The sequence below is a fragment of the Sorex fumeus genome, unplaced genomic scaffold (genome assembly GCF_029834395.1).
Source record: "Sorex fumeus unplaced genomic scaffold, SorFum_2.1 ptg000034l, whole genome shotgun sequence".
In the NCBI taxonomy this organism is placed as follows: Eukaryota; Metazoa; Chordata; class Mammalia; order Eulipotyphla; family Soricidae; genus Sorex; species Sorex fumeus.
In genome coordinates, this window is record NW_026606091.1 from 25801321 (window position 1) to 25817102 (window position 15782).

A 15782-nucleotide genomic window follows, 5' to 3' on the forward strand; every position below is an offset into this window, starting at 1 on the left:
GGAAAACCAGCAGGACTGTACTACTGTACAAGAAGGGAGACATCCACGACCTTGGCAACTATCGCCCGATCTGCCTATTGTCTGTCATCTACAAGCTGTTCACTCGAGTCATCCTAAATAGGATTAGCAGAACACTAGATGAAGGACAACCATGCAAGCAAGCTGGTTTCCGAAAAGGATTCAGCACCATCGACCATACCCACACGTTAACCAAGCTCATTGAGGTTTCTCTCTCATAGGAACTATACGTAATTCCAAATCATGAAAGTCATTACCATCATTACTGTGTGGCATGTTTCAAACTAACCTTTAGGAATCAAACTTTTTTTTTTAAACATTTGTATCTTGGAATATAACTAGCATTCACCTAGTTTGGATGAATGAGTTGAATAGTTAATAATTTCTATGTACACAATACCCACTAAACTCTTAGTTCATTACTAACCTCGTAATTTTCTACTTCTCCATCTTCCACATCCAATTCAAAGCTGAAAGTTGGGCCCACTGTAGGTGGCACTGGAAGCATGGATCTGAATTGAAAATAATCATCACCAATCAGTGAACAGGAGAGGAAGAAAAAGGTTAGTGCTACAGAGATGAGGAAGTCAGTGTCAACCCTTTTGAGAGGCTTATTTTATTAGCAATAAATTTTTGGGGGGAAAGGGTAAGGGGTTTTGGGCCACACCTGGTGATTCTCAGTGCATACTCCTAGGACGCTCTGCACTCAGATACTCTCGGAAGCTTGCCGGGCTCTCCGAGAGGGGCAGGGGAATCGAACTTGGGTCGACTGACCCAGCCACGTGCAAGGCAAATGCCCTACACACTGTGCTATAGCTCCGGCCCATAAAAAGGCATAAAGAATAAATTTAATAGAACAAACTCTTGGCTGTATTAAAATTAAAATGTTTAGCACAAATTGAAAAAGATGGGGCCAGAGCTATACAGTACAGCATAGGTAGGGTGTTTCCCTTGCATGTATCCAACCCAGGTTCAATTCCCCTCATCTCATGTGGTACCCCCCCCCGCATCACCAGGAGTAACTCATGAGCGCTTCTGGGTTTGGCTCCAAAACAGAAAATAAAACAAATTTAAAGTGATAAATTAAAAAAGATGAATGGGGAAATACACCAGGTGAGCAACTAAAAGACTCCATGGCTGAGATTTCAATTATCTCCCAAAACTGAAAAAGATTTCCTGTAATCCCTCCCAAATCCTAGCAGTTTTTAGAAGCAGAACTGATTTGCTAATTTAATTTAATTTATTTTTTAAAAAGAATCCAATTTATTTAATTTATTTATTTTCTTTATTGGGTCACACCCAGCAATGCTCAGGGGTTACTCCTGGCCTTGCACTCAGGAATTACTCCTTGCGGTGCTTGGGGGACCATATGGGATGCCGGGGATCAAACCCGGGTTGGCCGCATGCAAGACAAACGCCCTACCCGCTGTGCTATCGCTCTGGCCCCTGATTTGCTAATTTTAAAATGTATTCAATAAAATCACTCTGGGTAAAAGTTTGGGAGAGAATTATACCACCTGCTTTTAAGACTTACATAAAGCTACAATTATCAAAATAATCATGTATCAGCACAATAAACCTCTGGTATAAAGCTCTATTCCCAGACTTCCTAGAAGGAGTAAATTTGGTCAGTGGGATACAGGCAGGATTAATATATGCAAGCTCTAAGTAGTATTGGTGAAAGGAGGAATAAAGATGGAGTCGACTTTTTATTTTTGCTAGATGGAATGTGAAAGCAATGCCTAGGGACTGAGAAGTTTTTTTTTTTTTGGTGGGGGACAGGGAGGCTGGATCATAACAGTAGTGCTCATGGCTAACTCCTAGCCCTACACTAGGGATAATTCCTGGTAGGGCTTAGGGGACCATATGGAATGCCAGGGATAGAGCCTGGGCCGGCTGCGTGCAAGGAAAGCACCCTATCCATTTTTCTAGCCCCTGAGAAATCATCTTCACACTCTGGAGGATGATGCAACCATCTCAGTTACAGAGCTAACCATACCAAATTGACTTGTGGATTTCACCACATGAAACAGAAATAAAGAACTATCATATTTATTTATCTCATGAGTATATTACAAATAATCCTACAAGTAGTTTTAGGGAATGAAAATAAATTATTTTTCTTGGTAGGAAGCAGCAATATCCATTCTTCTGAATCAACAACATGACAATGCCATTAATAAAAGAGGCAAGGCTTTAAATGATCCCACCCTTTGAATTGTCAAATATATTTTCTAGCTTACAAATATCTCCCTTCCCATATTTCCCCATGTCCTTATTCTTTTCTTTTTACCCTTAAACAATAAATCTGTAATGCTAAATCCTTAACATTAAATACAAATATACTGCAGAAACTAAGTTACATATCATATAGAAAATATTAATAGAGAATCTCAAAGGTATAAAAATTACTTATTAAAGACATAACTTACAACACATATGGTAGTAAGCTGGGATGGTAAGGGGGAGGAGGTATAGGCTGCTGGGATCGATATCTACTACGTCCTGTGAGTCTTCGAGGCATAAAAGGAGGGTAAGGCTGTAGGGGGAAAAAATCAAAATCATTTAATGACTACCCTTTAGCTCCTAAAAACCTAAAATGTTCTTTACTGTTATTTAATGTTTCTTAAATGCTAACATGGATGCACGTAAGTAGTATAAAATATACTCCATATTCCTAAATACATATTCCAACCGAATAGTTTGAAAAATAAGTAATAGAATAGTTAAATTAAAATACAACTCAAAACAAATTAATTAACAAAGTAAGCAAAAATTAGTAAACGAATAAAAACTTACTACTCCAAAGGACACCTCTTGATGTAAAGGATCATGTGTTAAGAACTGCAACGGAGCTGATGGAGGTAATGTTGGGGGATGAGCTGATGGAGGATAAGTAAAACCTCCTACAGGAAGATGTTCTCCTAAGAGCTCCACTTCATTTTCTATCCTTTGCAGAGGCTGGGGTGGGGGTGGGGTGGCAAGGGGGAAGAGGGGAGTTAAGGGATGAGAAAAATAAAATTAATATACTTTCAGTGCTTATATTGTGCTTAATACTCAAGCCATCTCTTCAAAATATTTAAAATATTAATTTATTTAAATATTTTTAAGGACTGCCTCCCCAGCTTCTGAACCTCTCTCCAATGTTATCTTTTTTTAAAAAAAAAATTAATTATTGTACTTTCATTAGGGGCCTCTCCAGAGAGCTGGCTCTGATTAAACTAAGCTCTGGTGGTTTGTTGCTCAGCCCAATAATGTGGTGCTGTCTGGAGGTGCTTGGGGGTTAACATGATGCCAGTGATCACCACAGGGATTAGTGCAAGTAAGGGATTCACTCCATCCCTCTAAGCTATCTTTCCAGTCCTTCAAAATAGGAGGGAGCAGGGAGGGATCTAGAGATGTGGCTCATTGATACAGCACATGCTCTGAAATTTAAGAAAGATTCTACAGGCTATCACTAATATGCCACATGACTATTACGAGTCACTTAATTTAAAATCTTGGTAGTGTCATCTATGACTGACATATTTGGGCCTGATGGTACAGAAGGTAGGGCATTTGGCTTGCATGTGACTGACCCAGGTTTGATGTCTGGCATCCTATATGGTCCCCCATGCACTACCAGGAGTGCCGTCCCCCACCCCCCCACCCAAAAAAAAAAAAGACTAACATATTCATGGTCTACTTTAAACTGTGCTGGGAGGGATCTGGGGATGTGACTCATTGATGTAGCACATCTTTTAAATATATGATACCCTGGGTTCAATCTCTAGTACCACCTCCCACCACCAAAACCCAACAAAACCACATAGAAAACAAGGGTATTGGAACACTGAGATACCATACAAAAGCATACAGTACTATGCTACATAGTGTCAGTATAGTTTTTTAAAAATAGCTTTGAGAAAAAATAGATTTGGAACAGTATCCTGCTAAGGGATACAGCTGGGTTTTAGTATGTTAAGAGTCTTGCAATCACCACCAACTAAGTTCAAAACATCTCATCATTTGGAGTTGGAGTGACAATACAATGGTGTGGTGTGCTTGCACTGCATGTGGCTAATCTGGGTTCGATCTCTGGCACCCTATATGATCCCCTAGTCCACCAGGAGTGATCCCTAATCACAGAGGCACAATTAAGCCCTGGGCACTGCTGGATGTGGCCTCAATAAAAACAAGAGAGTTTTATCAACCCTTCTCCATCAAAAAAATCAATAGTCTAAATTTCTCCCAGTTCTCTCCATATTTCAGACAACTGCTAGTGTACCTTTTGTTTCTACAAATTTGCATTTTCTGCACATTAAACATATATGGAATTACAGAATTATAGCTCTTAGGCTTTAAATATAATATTTTCAGGATTCATCCATCTTATAAACTGTTTCCATTTCTTAGTAGGAATGCTGCTGCAATAAACATCTGTATACATATTTTTGTGTTTTCACAGCCCTTCTATTCTCTTGGAAACGTGTACTCTTTTTTTTTTTTTTTTTTGCTTTTTGGGTCACACCCGACGATGCTCAGGGGTCACTCCTGGCTTTGCACTCAAGGAATCACTCCTAGTGGTGCTCGAGGGACCATATGGAATGCTGGGAATTGAACCTGGGTCGGCCATGTGCAAGGCAAACACCCCACCCGTTGTGTTATTGCTCCAGCCTCGGAAACGTGTACTCTTAAATGTCAGTCTGACCTCCTACCTCAGAGAATGGTTGGTACGTTATTCAAATACTAGTAATTACTAACACTTTAATTTGGCATGTGTTCTTCCATATACAATTTAATTTGGAAGCTTATACATGTTTGAGATAAATCTAAATTGCTGATACTGAAATAGCACAGAGGACCTTGAATTCTGATTCAGCTATGAATGGACCTTTTAATTATCTTTAAACTCAGATAACGTGATGGCTACTTAAACTTTAAATTCCCAAGTACCAAGAGCTAAGTAAGGCTCATCCTGACATCAATCTTGTCTTGATTCTGCTATAATATTTTCCTGACAATGTAACTGAGCTAAATCTGTTCTAATTGGCTTCTATATCATCTAGAACAGTGAAGTAAGCTCATATTTCCCAGAGAGACCCATCCACTGGAATGTTAATTCTTTCTTTTGTTTTTGAGCACACCCAGCAGTACTCAGGGATCCTGTGTTGCAAGGTGGGAGTGCAAAAAAACTGTTCTACCTGCTGTATTTATTGCTTCAGTCCCAGGGGATGTCAATTCTTAACAAAGAAGGGTTAGTCAGACTTAAAGATAAAAACTTTACTCTATTTTACCATGTTTTGTGTTCTACCTTAATGCTTGAGTTCAGTTAACTTGGCTTGTCAAAAAAACCACTTGGAGCATCCACCTCTGCCCTTACTTCCACTTATGTAGTCTTACCTCTTTCTTCCCCTATAAAATGCCTTTCAGCTTTATTCCAGTCCAAGGACAAAATTAACTACACTAACAGATGATCTCATCTAGTTTCATCAGAACAGTGGAAAAACAGGCCTTCAGGAAAAACAAACGAGGCTCTAAGGATTAACTTTACTTATTTAAAGTGAATACAAATACTATTCTTGGCCAGTACAAGCAATTTCTTAATTTTATACGTTATACTTGGGGCTGGAGCGATAGCACGGCGGGTAGGGCGTTCGCCTTACAAGCGGCCAACATGGCCGACCCGAGTTCGATTCCTCCGCCCCTCTCAGAGAGCCCGGCAAGCTACCGAGAGTATTCGATATGCCAGACACAGTAACAACAAAGTCTCCAATGGAGACGTTACTGGGCCCGCTCGAGCAAATAGACGATCAACGGGAGGGCCTTTACCTTTTACCTTTTATACTTTAGGACTACATAAAAGTGAAAACCAGCACATCTTAATTTTTCTTCATATTTACTTCCTGAAGGATCAGATTAAAAGAAACAAAATAACTGGCTTTTTTTTTAATTTAACAGGCCTCCCATTGAAGCAGTGTGGGGGGGGGCTATGTAGGTTGATCAGTTGAGTAGTTTGGTCTAATAGTGCTGGGAACTACCAGGGGTCCACCAACACTGCTGAGGTGGGGGAGCTATATGGTGGCAGGGATTGAATCCAAGACCTCTGGGTGCACAACTTGTGCTCCAGCCCTCTGAGTTACAACCTCAGATCCTGAAGGAACAAAATAACTAAAAAACTGAAGAAACCAGGATAATCCTAGGTAAACAAGACTATTTACTTAGACATCCAATATCATCAAGTCTGTGGACTCTAATTCTTTCACAAATCCAAAGAATTTTTTTTTTTTTTTTTGGTTTTGGATAATTGCAGGGAACATACTCAGTAGTACTCAAGGATCAACAGAGCTATTTCCAGGTTGGGGTATACACATCTCAAAGATTAAACCCCATCACTGGAGCCATATCTCTGGTCACTAAGCTATAGATTTTAGTTATTAATAACCTACAAGTAATAAATTAATCTGCCTTTTAGGTCTAAACACACCAAGAAAATTAAAAATGGTAAAAGTATAGATACCTACCGAACGTGACTGCTGTGTTTGGAAAGGGACAAATTGGCCTGGTGGTGGCAAATGAGGAGGATGATGGGGAGAAAGGTGAGGAGGATGTAAAAGAAATGGATCACTAGAAATAAGGGGTGGGAATGCAGCATATGGTACTGGTAAGTGCTGAACTGAACATGCTTGAAGCATCTGTAAAAGAAATGGTTCTTGTTAAATATCAGAATATGTAATTTTTAAAAAAGGATAGAAATGCCATCAATATTCTCGAATTACATCCAAAAATTCTTTTGTAATAGCAACAACATTAGTATATGTTTGCACTCAATGATACCAGTAACATATTTTATAGTTATATACTCTTTTATAGTTATAACAAATCAAACACCTAACCTCCCTTTAGCCTTTTTAACACGTCAGGAAATTGGAGAAATGTATCATACACAAGAGGAATTTCTCTGCTTCACCTAAGAGGTATTGCCTATTACAGCTTTCCAAAAAGCTCTCCTTTTCAATAGTGTGTGTGTGTGTGTGTGTGTGTGTGTGTGTGTGTGTGTACACACATTTTAATTGTTCCTAGGAACTGGAGCTGTTTTGGAGTCATCCTGGAATCCTATGCAGTACGGGGGATTGAACCTGGGCTTCCTAAATGGAAATCATGTGCTCAGCTTTTTGAGCTCTCTCTCTGGCCCTATTTGTAGGCTTTTTGTATTTTGTTTTGGGCCCCTGAGTAGTGCTCAGGGCTTACTCCTGGCTCTGTGCTCAAGGATCAGTCCTAGGAGGCACAGGGGACCATAGGGGGGCCGGAGATTGAACCTGGGTCAGCTGCATGCAAGAAAATGCCCTACCCATTGTACAATCATTCCAGTCCAAAGATTTTTGTATTTTTAAGAATCTAACTCACAAATTTACTGTCTATGGTGTCTACTATTTTAGCACAGTGGTTCTAAAATCTATAACCAAGAATCCAAGCTTTGGCAAACTAATGTTAAGTTGATGTTTGTACTTGTATGTGTGTTCTGTACATTTATATATACAAAACATATATATGTTTTGTCCATATCTGATGGTGCCCAGGAGTGACCCATGACAGTACTTGGGGGACATTATACGGTGCTGGAAATTAAATAAGAATCAGCTGAAATCGAATACCTTAATTCCTGTACTACCTTTCTCCCTGGCCCTGTATTATTTATTCTTTAATCTTACATTCTTACGAGGGTGTTAAAAATTATATTCATGTTTAGCTAACTTCTTTGAAGACTTTACTGACTTTAAACGAGTCATTTAAAACTTGAATTCAGGAGTTGGAGAAATAGCACAGTGGGTAAGGTACCTGCTGAACTAGGTTCAATTCCTGGCACCCTGAACAGGCCAGGAGTGATGTCTGAATGCAGAGCCAGGAATAACTCTTAAGCACTGCTGGGTATAGCCCCAAAGTAAAAAACAAAACACACACACACACACACACACACACACACACACACACACACATCCACTCAAATTATGGAAAAAAAACAAAACAAAACATAAATTGGAGATTAACAAACTAAAGACATAGTCCAGCAGGTAAGGCACTTGCATTGCAAGAGGCCGACCCAGGTTTGATCCTTGGCACCCCATATAGTCCCCTGAACCCAAGAGTGTTCCCTGAGAACAGAGCCAGAATTAAGCCCTCAGCACCACGAGGTGTGGCTTTGAAATTAAAAAAAAAAACAAAACAAGAAAATCTGTACAATTTTGGGGTCGGAGAGTACAGCGGGTAAGGCACTTGCCTTGCACAGGGCTGACCCAGGTTCGATCCCCAGCACCTCATACGGTCCCCTGAGCACCGCCAGGAGTGATTCCTGAGTGCAGAGTCAGGAGTGAACCCTGAGCATCACCAGGTGTGGGCCCAAAACAAAACAACAAAGAAACAAACAAAAAAATAAAAGACAAAACATTAGTTTAAGAGGAGAAAAAAGTGCATGTCAATAACTATTCTCTTGTACTGGCCTCACTGACATGAAGTTATTGTTGTATCTTTTAAAAAGTGGGGATACCATTTCATTGCCATTACAGGCTCCTCAAGCATGAAGAATAAACCCAGCAAGTGCTAAGACTTTTGTTGCTCAGTAAAGTCTTAATTTTCATTACTAAGCAGTTAAACAGCCTACCCTTAATAACCCAAAGTCAACCTTCACAAAATTCTCATTATAAATGATGCTGGTGTATAAAGGGGGGAGAGGATATACAAATACATATAATTAAAAATGCATACAAAAAAGCTAATTTTATCCACTTATTAGTGTTAGCAGGCTACAGAGATTTCTGTTGCCATAAAATTATCTTTTTCATTTGGAAGTAGAAACGTACCAAGGTAGTCTATTACATCTTGGCTCCTTCTATAAAGCAGGCAATCCCCTAAAGAGGCAGTCATACACTTACTGGAGGAGGCACACTGCAGACAGGAAGGTGCTGCCCACTGAAGACCACAGAGCAACCTGGGACCTGTTGTGTGCTGCAAGCAGGGATGTGCTGGCCTGTGCAGAGTGGAATCCCATGTGGTGCCACTGTTGTCACTGTGTAAGAAACAGGGACAGTGCCCTGATGAAGCTATTGGGAGAAAAAAACAAATTAAGTTGTTTGGATAAAATATTAGCTATTAAAAATTAAAATCTGAAAGAAGTATGTTAGTTTTTAATTGATTCCTTCTTAGCTGCACAGATTTTCATAATCTTTCCATCTGTTTCAACCAGAATATTCTTTCTCATTCTTTAGGAGTACATCAAGAGTGGTCTATGGTGACCACAGAATTAGAGCTAAATACTTTTTCCTGGCTTTAAAAAAATACATGAAGGGGCTGGAGCGATAGCACAGAGGGTAGGGCATCTGCCTTGCACGAGGCCGACCCGGGTTCAATTCCCAGCATCCCATATGGTCCCCTGAGTAACGCCAGGAGTGATTCCTGAGTGCAGAGCTAGGAGTAACCCCTGAGCATCACTGGGTGTGATCAAAAAGAAAAAAAAAATATGAGTTGCTTTATTTCTACTTTTAGTGATGCTTCTGCACACTTAGATTTAGTGTGCTGCAAATTAATATTTTCTGGCTACAGGATAGTACCCGGGATAGAACTCTTGGCCTCAGGGTTTTGGGTATGGCATTTGCTTTGCATGCAGCTGACCCAGGTTCAATCCCCAGCACCCTACATGGTCCTCTAAGCCCTGCCCAGGAGTGATCCCTGAGCACAGAACCAGAAGTAGGTCTTGAGGACTTATGAGTGTGACCCAAAATCCAAAAAGAAAAAGAACAGAGCTCTTGGCTTCATGCCAGTTATTTCTGGGCCTGAAGTTCAACTTTCTTCTTTTTTGGGTCACAACTGGAGGTGTTCAGGGCTTACTCCTTGCTCTGCACTCAAGAGATCACTTCTGGCGGTGCTGGGGGCGGGGCCCACACGGATGCTGGGGATCAAACTTGGGCTGGTCATGTGCAAGGCAAGCATCCTACCTGCTGTACCACAGCTTCAGTCCAACGAGTTCAACTTTTTTCTATAGAAGCTGAGTAGAATTTAAATTTCAATCCCTATTAAGAATGAGAAACTTAACTAAAGTTAGCTTCACTTTATACCTAAAAGTAAAAAATATATACCTAATGGTATATTTTTAAAATTTAAACCAAATAACCTCAACAAAGTTTTATAAAGCCATCACCTTTTTAGTGCATCTTCCACACACATTGTTATTATACCTGATCATGTATATCAACCATTACTGCATTCTGTTGTGGTGGATGAGCAGCAGGGTGTAACAGACGGGGAGATACATTCGGGGGGTGAAAGGCTCGAGGTTCCTCTATTGCTTGCTGCTGTGCATAAGGGAGATGGTGATAGTTTTCATCCTGACTAATGGAATTATGTCGAGACAGGCGATCCCTTCTTCCTCTCTGGCGCCTGACAGGAGGACTGTAACACAGGAAAGGTCAAACTGATCATTATAATGTTCACTGTTATGATTCGCAAAAGATTCTGCAGCATCTCTCTCTTTGCAATTTAGCAGCTGTATATAACTACAATAAATTTGAACTTCATTGCTGTTACTCCCCATCAGCTTAAAAATTTATAAACAAACAACTTTGTGTATCTCACAGTGATTTAATTAAAAATATAAAAAATTTAAACTGAAATTAAATATACATGTTTTAACAAAATTTTTAAAAACATGGCTTCCAATTCTGATTTAAAAATCAGAAGCCAGGGTGGGGCCAGGCACACCCAAAGGGTGGCAGTGGGGGGGGGGGGGGTTGGAAGGGAGCTTGGGTTTTTGGGCCATACCCAGTGGTGCTCAGGGTCTTAATTCCCTGGCTTTGTGCTCGGGATCATTCCAGACTGTGCTCAGAGACCCATACACAGTATAAGGGTTGACTTTGTAAGGCAAGCACATTACCCACTATACTATCCTGTGGCCCAACTATTAAACAAATTTTAATCTACAGATATCTTGTAGTCCACTTATAATTATAGGCATTCTTTATTGGATTAAGACATAAAGAAGTAGCTACTATGTGCCCTAAATTTTAAAAAAAGGAAATATGCAGTAACTAAAAGAATATTAATTTGCTGACAATTGTAAATAGTAAATTAAATGCTGAGAATAGAAAGTATTGATATAGTATCAAAGGATTCCAAATTTATAGAATTTTTCACAATAATCTGGTGATTGATGAAACCCATTTTATTTTTCATGCTCCAGTCATCTAAAGAACATAAATTTTTGGAAACTGTTATGGTGCGTAGCCTTCCATTTGCTACTTGCCCATAATTCTGTAATTTGATTCCACTGTCTTATTTACAGTGGTTCAGCACCACTGAAATTAGAAAAAGCAGCTGGCCTCATTAAAATGCACTATACACTGGGAAGATGAACCCCTCCTCTTTCAAACAAATTATACAGGGGCACCTAAGCAATACTTGAGAAGCCCAGAGCTGAGCCTGCAAAGCTGGGTCACTTTTACTTCAAAAGTAACACTTGATCTTTAAATTTTTCTTCGTATTTCCAATCTTAAACATTATCTCAATATCTGTGGTATATCTTTTTATGTCCAAATTCTTACATCCTATTTCATTAATTTATTGTTTTTAATTTTTTTTGTGTGTGTGGTGCCAGGGTTGTTAAAATATCATCTTGGCTGGAGAGTTAGTTTCAAAGCTAAGGTGCTGGCATGATTGCTCTGGCTAAAATACTCATCCTGGCTTGTAGACGGCTACATTCTTCATGTGTGCTCATGTGCCAGAAGACAATGGCTCCCTCATCTCATTTCTAACTAAGGATGTTAATGGTATTGCATTAGGACCCAATCCTAGTGACTTCACTCAAATTTAGAAAATCCATTTTCAAACACAGTTACACAATGGAATTTGGGGTTTGAAGAAATGAATACTGAGGAGACAGAGTCTGTAACACCATTCTAAATCAGGATGGCTCAGATAATCTAATATCTTAGATTATTAACATCTGGACAGGCAAACTATTGTTTCATCCCAAGCACGTGTTATTTCCCTGGAAGAAAAAAATATTATGACCCCAGGTAGTAGGTAAAGAGGAAGAAGTTCAGGCTGAAATGTCAAAGGGCTAAGTCCCAAGAAAAAGAGAGCCAAAAGCAGTCATTCTTTCCATAAGGTTCCATACTTTGTATTTGTTTTGGGCCATACCCAGCAATGCTCAGGGGTTACTCCTGGTTCTGCACTCCGAACCATTCCTAGCAGTGCTCAGGTACCATATGGGGTGTGAGGGATTGAACCAAAGTCAGGTGATGTGCAAGGTCCCCCTGCCCATTGTACTATCTCTCCAGTCCCAAAGTTCCATACTTTCTATAAGAAAATTAAGCTTTCAAGGTCCTTATAGGATACAAAAGTAATTTAAAAATGGAGTGGAAACAACATAGCTTATTTCTAGGATCTCCCTATTTCCTTAGAGTTATAAACTATAAAATACATTTTCCCACAGTCCAGATTGCTAATCCATTTTGTCTTAAATTGTAAGAAAGCTAAATTCACATATAACGCCATGGACTGAGGTTAGAAAAATTAACTTTAGTCTCTTTTAACTTGCTTGAGCTTAACGAATTCTTAAAATTCTTAAAATCTAAAAGAGTGGGAGTCTGAACAATTTTCAATTCTAGTTTTTTGTTTGTGAGTAAATATGTTACATTTATAAAAGAAAAAACAAAATCTCACAAATCTGCTAATGGAAGCAAAATAAGAAATCAATTATAATCAACTGACCTTCTTCTGTTGCGTGCAGGTGTGTTGCATCGTTCCCCTGAGAAGTGATGTTGGTTTGGTCGAACTGAAGGGGGCTGCCTATTTGATGTCATCTCCCATGGTCGCATTGGTGGTGAGGGAGCTGGTGATGCTGTTGTATAGTCAAAGACTGAATGAGAGAGGCGCTGTCTCTTGGGACTTGGACTATCTTCACTCTGCCAATGCAGGAGAATCAATCCGTTGAGTAAGATTATTTTTAAGGATTCTTCAATTTTTATAATATACAAGTGTTTAAAGAGACAAAGTGCTCTCAACCCAAACGAAATCTTTAAAGAAAAATTACTACACACACACACACACACACACACACACACACACAAGTATGAACTGTAGATTATACTTGATTACACCTTCACAGTTCCAAACTGAGAAATTCAATACATTCACCTATGAATTAACAGTGTTTTAGGCATTCACTCTCAACTGACATAAATTTAGGAAGGGACATAATCTAAGTTGGCCCTTGGTTTGATTTTAAATCACACTCTTCCTTTTTATACATTAAGTGCAATTAATGTCATTACACTTATTTTTCCAAATAAAGTTATACTGGACCAGAGATGCAGCTTAATGAATACCTTGTAAGTAAGGCCGTGAGTTCCATTTCTCGCACCACAAAATTAAGGATGTGTGGATAAAATGATCTTGCTAAAACAAATAGTCAACTGATTTACTTCATCAATTCTTAATTCTACAGCATTCTGAGTCTCATGATGGAGACGTTACTGGGCCCACTCAAGCAAATCGATGAACAACGGGAGGACCGTGACCGTGACTGTGATTACAAGTGTGGTGTATAATTCAAAGCCTGAGTATGTATATATTAACATGTTTAAAAGATAATCTCAAAATTTCAAGGGTCACAACTTTGCTTACTAAGTTATAAACTGGTGTGGATTACATGAGTTATTCTCTCTTCAGTACTCCATGTACTCAAATTCCTTACTATGTCTCAGCAAAACTGTCAATTATAAATTAATGAAAGGTCTTGTGAAGACAAGCATTTTCACCCCAACCCACTTCTGCAAGTCCTAATTTGTGTACCAGAGTACATTTTTTGCTTTTTGTGTCACGCCTGGCAGTGTTCAGGGGTTACTCCTGGCTCTGAACTCAGGTATCACTTCTGGCAGGCTCAGGGGACCATATGGAATGCAGGGGATTGAACCTGGCTATGCTGCATGCAAGGTCTGTCTGATTGCACTGTCCTCCTGTTGTTCACCGATTTGCTCGAGCGGGCCCAGTAACGTCTCCATTTTGAGACTTCTTGTTACTGTGTTTGGCATGTTGAATACATCACGGGTAGCTTGCCAGGCTTTGCCCTGCAGGCGAGATATTCTCGGTAGTTTGCCGGACTCTCCAAGAGGGGCAGAGGAATCAAACTCAGCTCGATTCATGCATGCAAGGTAAGTGCCCTAATTCTATACTCTCTTTCTAGACCAAGTATCAGTATTTTCTTCTTTTTCTTTCTTTCTTTTTTTTTTGGTTTTTGGGTCATACCCAGCAATGCTCAGGGGTTACCCCTGGCTCTGCACTCAGGAATTACTCCTGGCAGTGCTTGGGGGACCATATGGGATGCTGCGATTGAACTCTGGTCAACTGTGTGCAAAGCAAATGCCCTACCCACTGTACTATCACTCTGCCTGTATCAGAGTATTTCCAATTGTAAAAATAACTGTTGTTTGCAGTTAGTTCCAAAATTATATTAGAATATCAGCAAAAAGTATATGAGACATTAGATACATTTTTTATAAAAAGATAAGCATAAAATATGGTTGAGACAAATTGCTACTTTGATCATTTAAAATTATTTAGCAGATTATGCTGTTAAAATATTTATATTTGCCCTTGAATTTAATGTGAAAATAATTTGCTCTAAAAATCCTAAAACTTAAAGAGAAATAATCATTGAAATGTAGACATTTTTATTAGATCAAGAACAAAGGGTGGAGCTGCACAGACCTAATAAACTGTTCTATGAACTTTACCTGTGAGCTATAGAAATAAACATCAATTGTTAAAAATGGGTTTAAAACCGCGGAGACAACACTGAAATCAAGAGAACCAACTTTTAACAACCAAACTGAGAAAGGTGCCTGTCAAGAGGGTAGGCTAGGGTGGGGAATGAAGGAGGGAACTTGAAAACATTGGTGCATTAAAGCTGACACTGGTGGTGGGGTTGGTGCTGCAAGACTATCTAAAATTCAATTATGAATGACTTTGTAAATCATGGTGATTTATGAAACGAAGGAAGGAAGGAAGGAAGGAAGGAAGGAAGGAAGGAAGGAAGGAAGGAAGGGCTGTAGAGATGGTATACAGCAGATAAGGTGTTTTTCTTGCAACACTGCTAATCCGGGTTTGATCCCTGACACGACATATGATTTCCTAAGCACTGAGCAGTTCCTCAACACAGAACCAGGAATAAATCTCGAGTACAGCCAGGTGTGGTCCAAACATCTTAAACACAAACACAAAAGTTCAACTAACAACTTTTTCAAAGTAAAGAAAATGCTAGTAGTAAATACCAATCACGAAAATTGATTTTCACATGCACATTCCATATTGCAAAGTTTAATTAATGCAGGTCAAGATTTGAACTTTGGCCAAAAATGAAAGAGAATGCGAATGCTACAAATTCACAAAAGGAAATCTGTCTGAAAAAAACACACACGCGATCAAATTTTCAGTGATGGTAAAATTATGGGTTTACACTTCTAGTAACAAATGCATTAGTCTTAAAAGTAAAAAATAAGGAAAGGTGACTATAAAAGATTCTCGTCTTGTCTTTCTGTGCAGTGATATATTCACACAAGTGATGAGACAAAGAAACAGTGTACAGTAAGGTAGTATGCCAAGACTTACTATTTTTTTTTATTCAAAACAACAGGAAACCACAATGGCTTAAAGACGAAGAAACCTCCTGAAGTTAGTTAACTACAAAGCAAGAATGGTTTTACCACATTCCTCATCAATTTTAGTTCTTTAAG

At 39.2% G+C, this 15782-nt stretch overlaps 1 protein-coding gene across 8 annotated transcripts in view; it reads right to left on the reverse strand.

The window, feature by feature from the left end:
- RNF38 (ring finger protein 38) overlaps positions 1–15782 on the reverse strand; it is a 112991-nt gene that overhangs the window by 11641 nt on the left and 85568 nt on the right. For all 8 annotated transcript variants that reach the window (XM_056117097.1, XM_056117095.1, XM_056117090.1 and 5 more), the window contains 7 exons: positions 12760–12953; positions 10227–10440; positions 8928–9095; positions 6522–6692; positions 2818–2979; positions 2451–2557; positions 446–530 (listed from right to left, as the gene is read on the reverse strand). In XM_056117097.1, coding sequence (XP_055973072.1) covers positions 446–530; positions 2451–2557; positions 2818–2979; positions 6522–6692; positions 8928–9095; positions 10227–10440; positions 12760–12866 — 1014 coding nt within the window. In that variant the 5' untranslated portion in view covers positions 12867–12953. The remainder of the gene's footprint in view (positions 1–445; positions 531–2450; positions 2558–2817; positions 2980–6521; positions 6693–8927; positions 9096–10226; positions 10441–12759; positions 12954–15782) is intronic.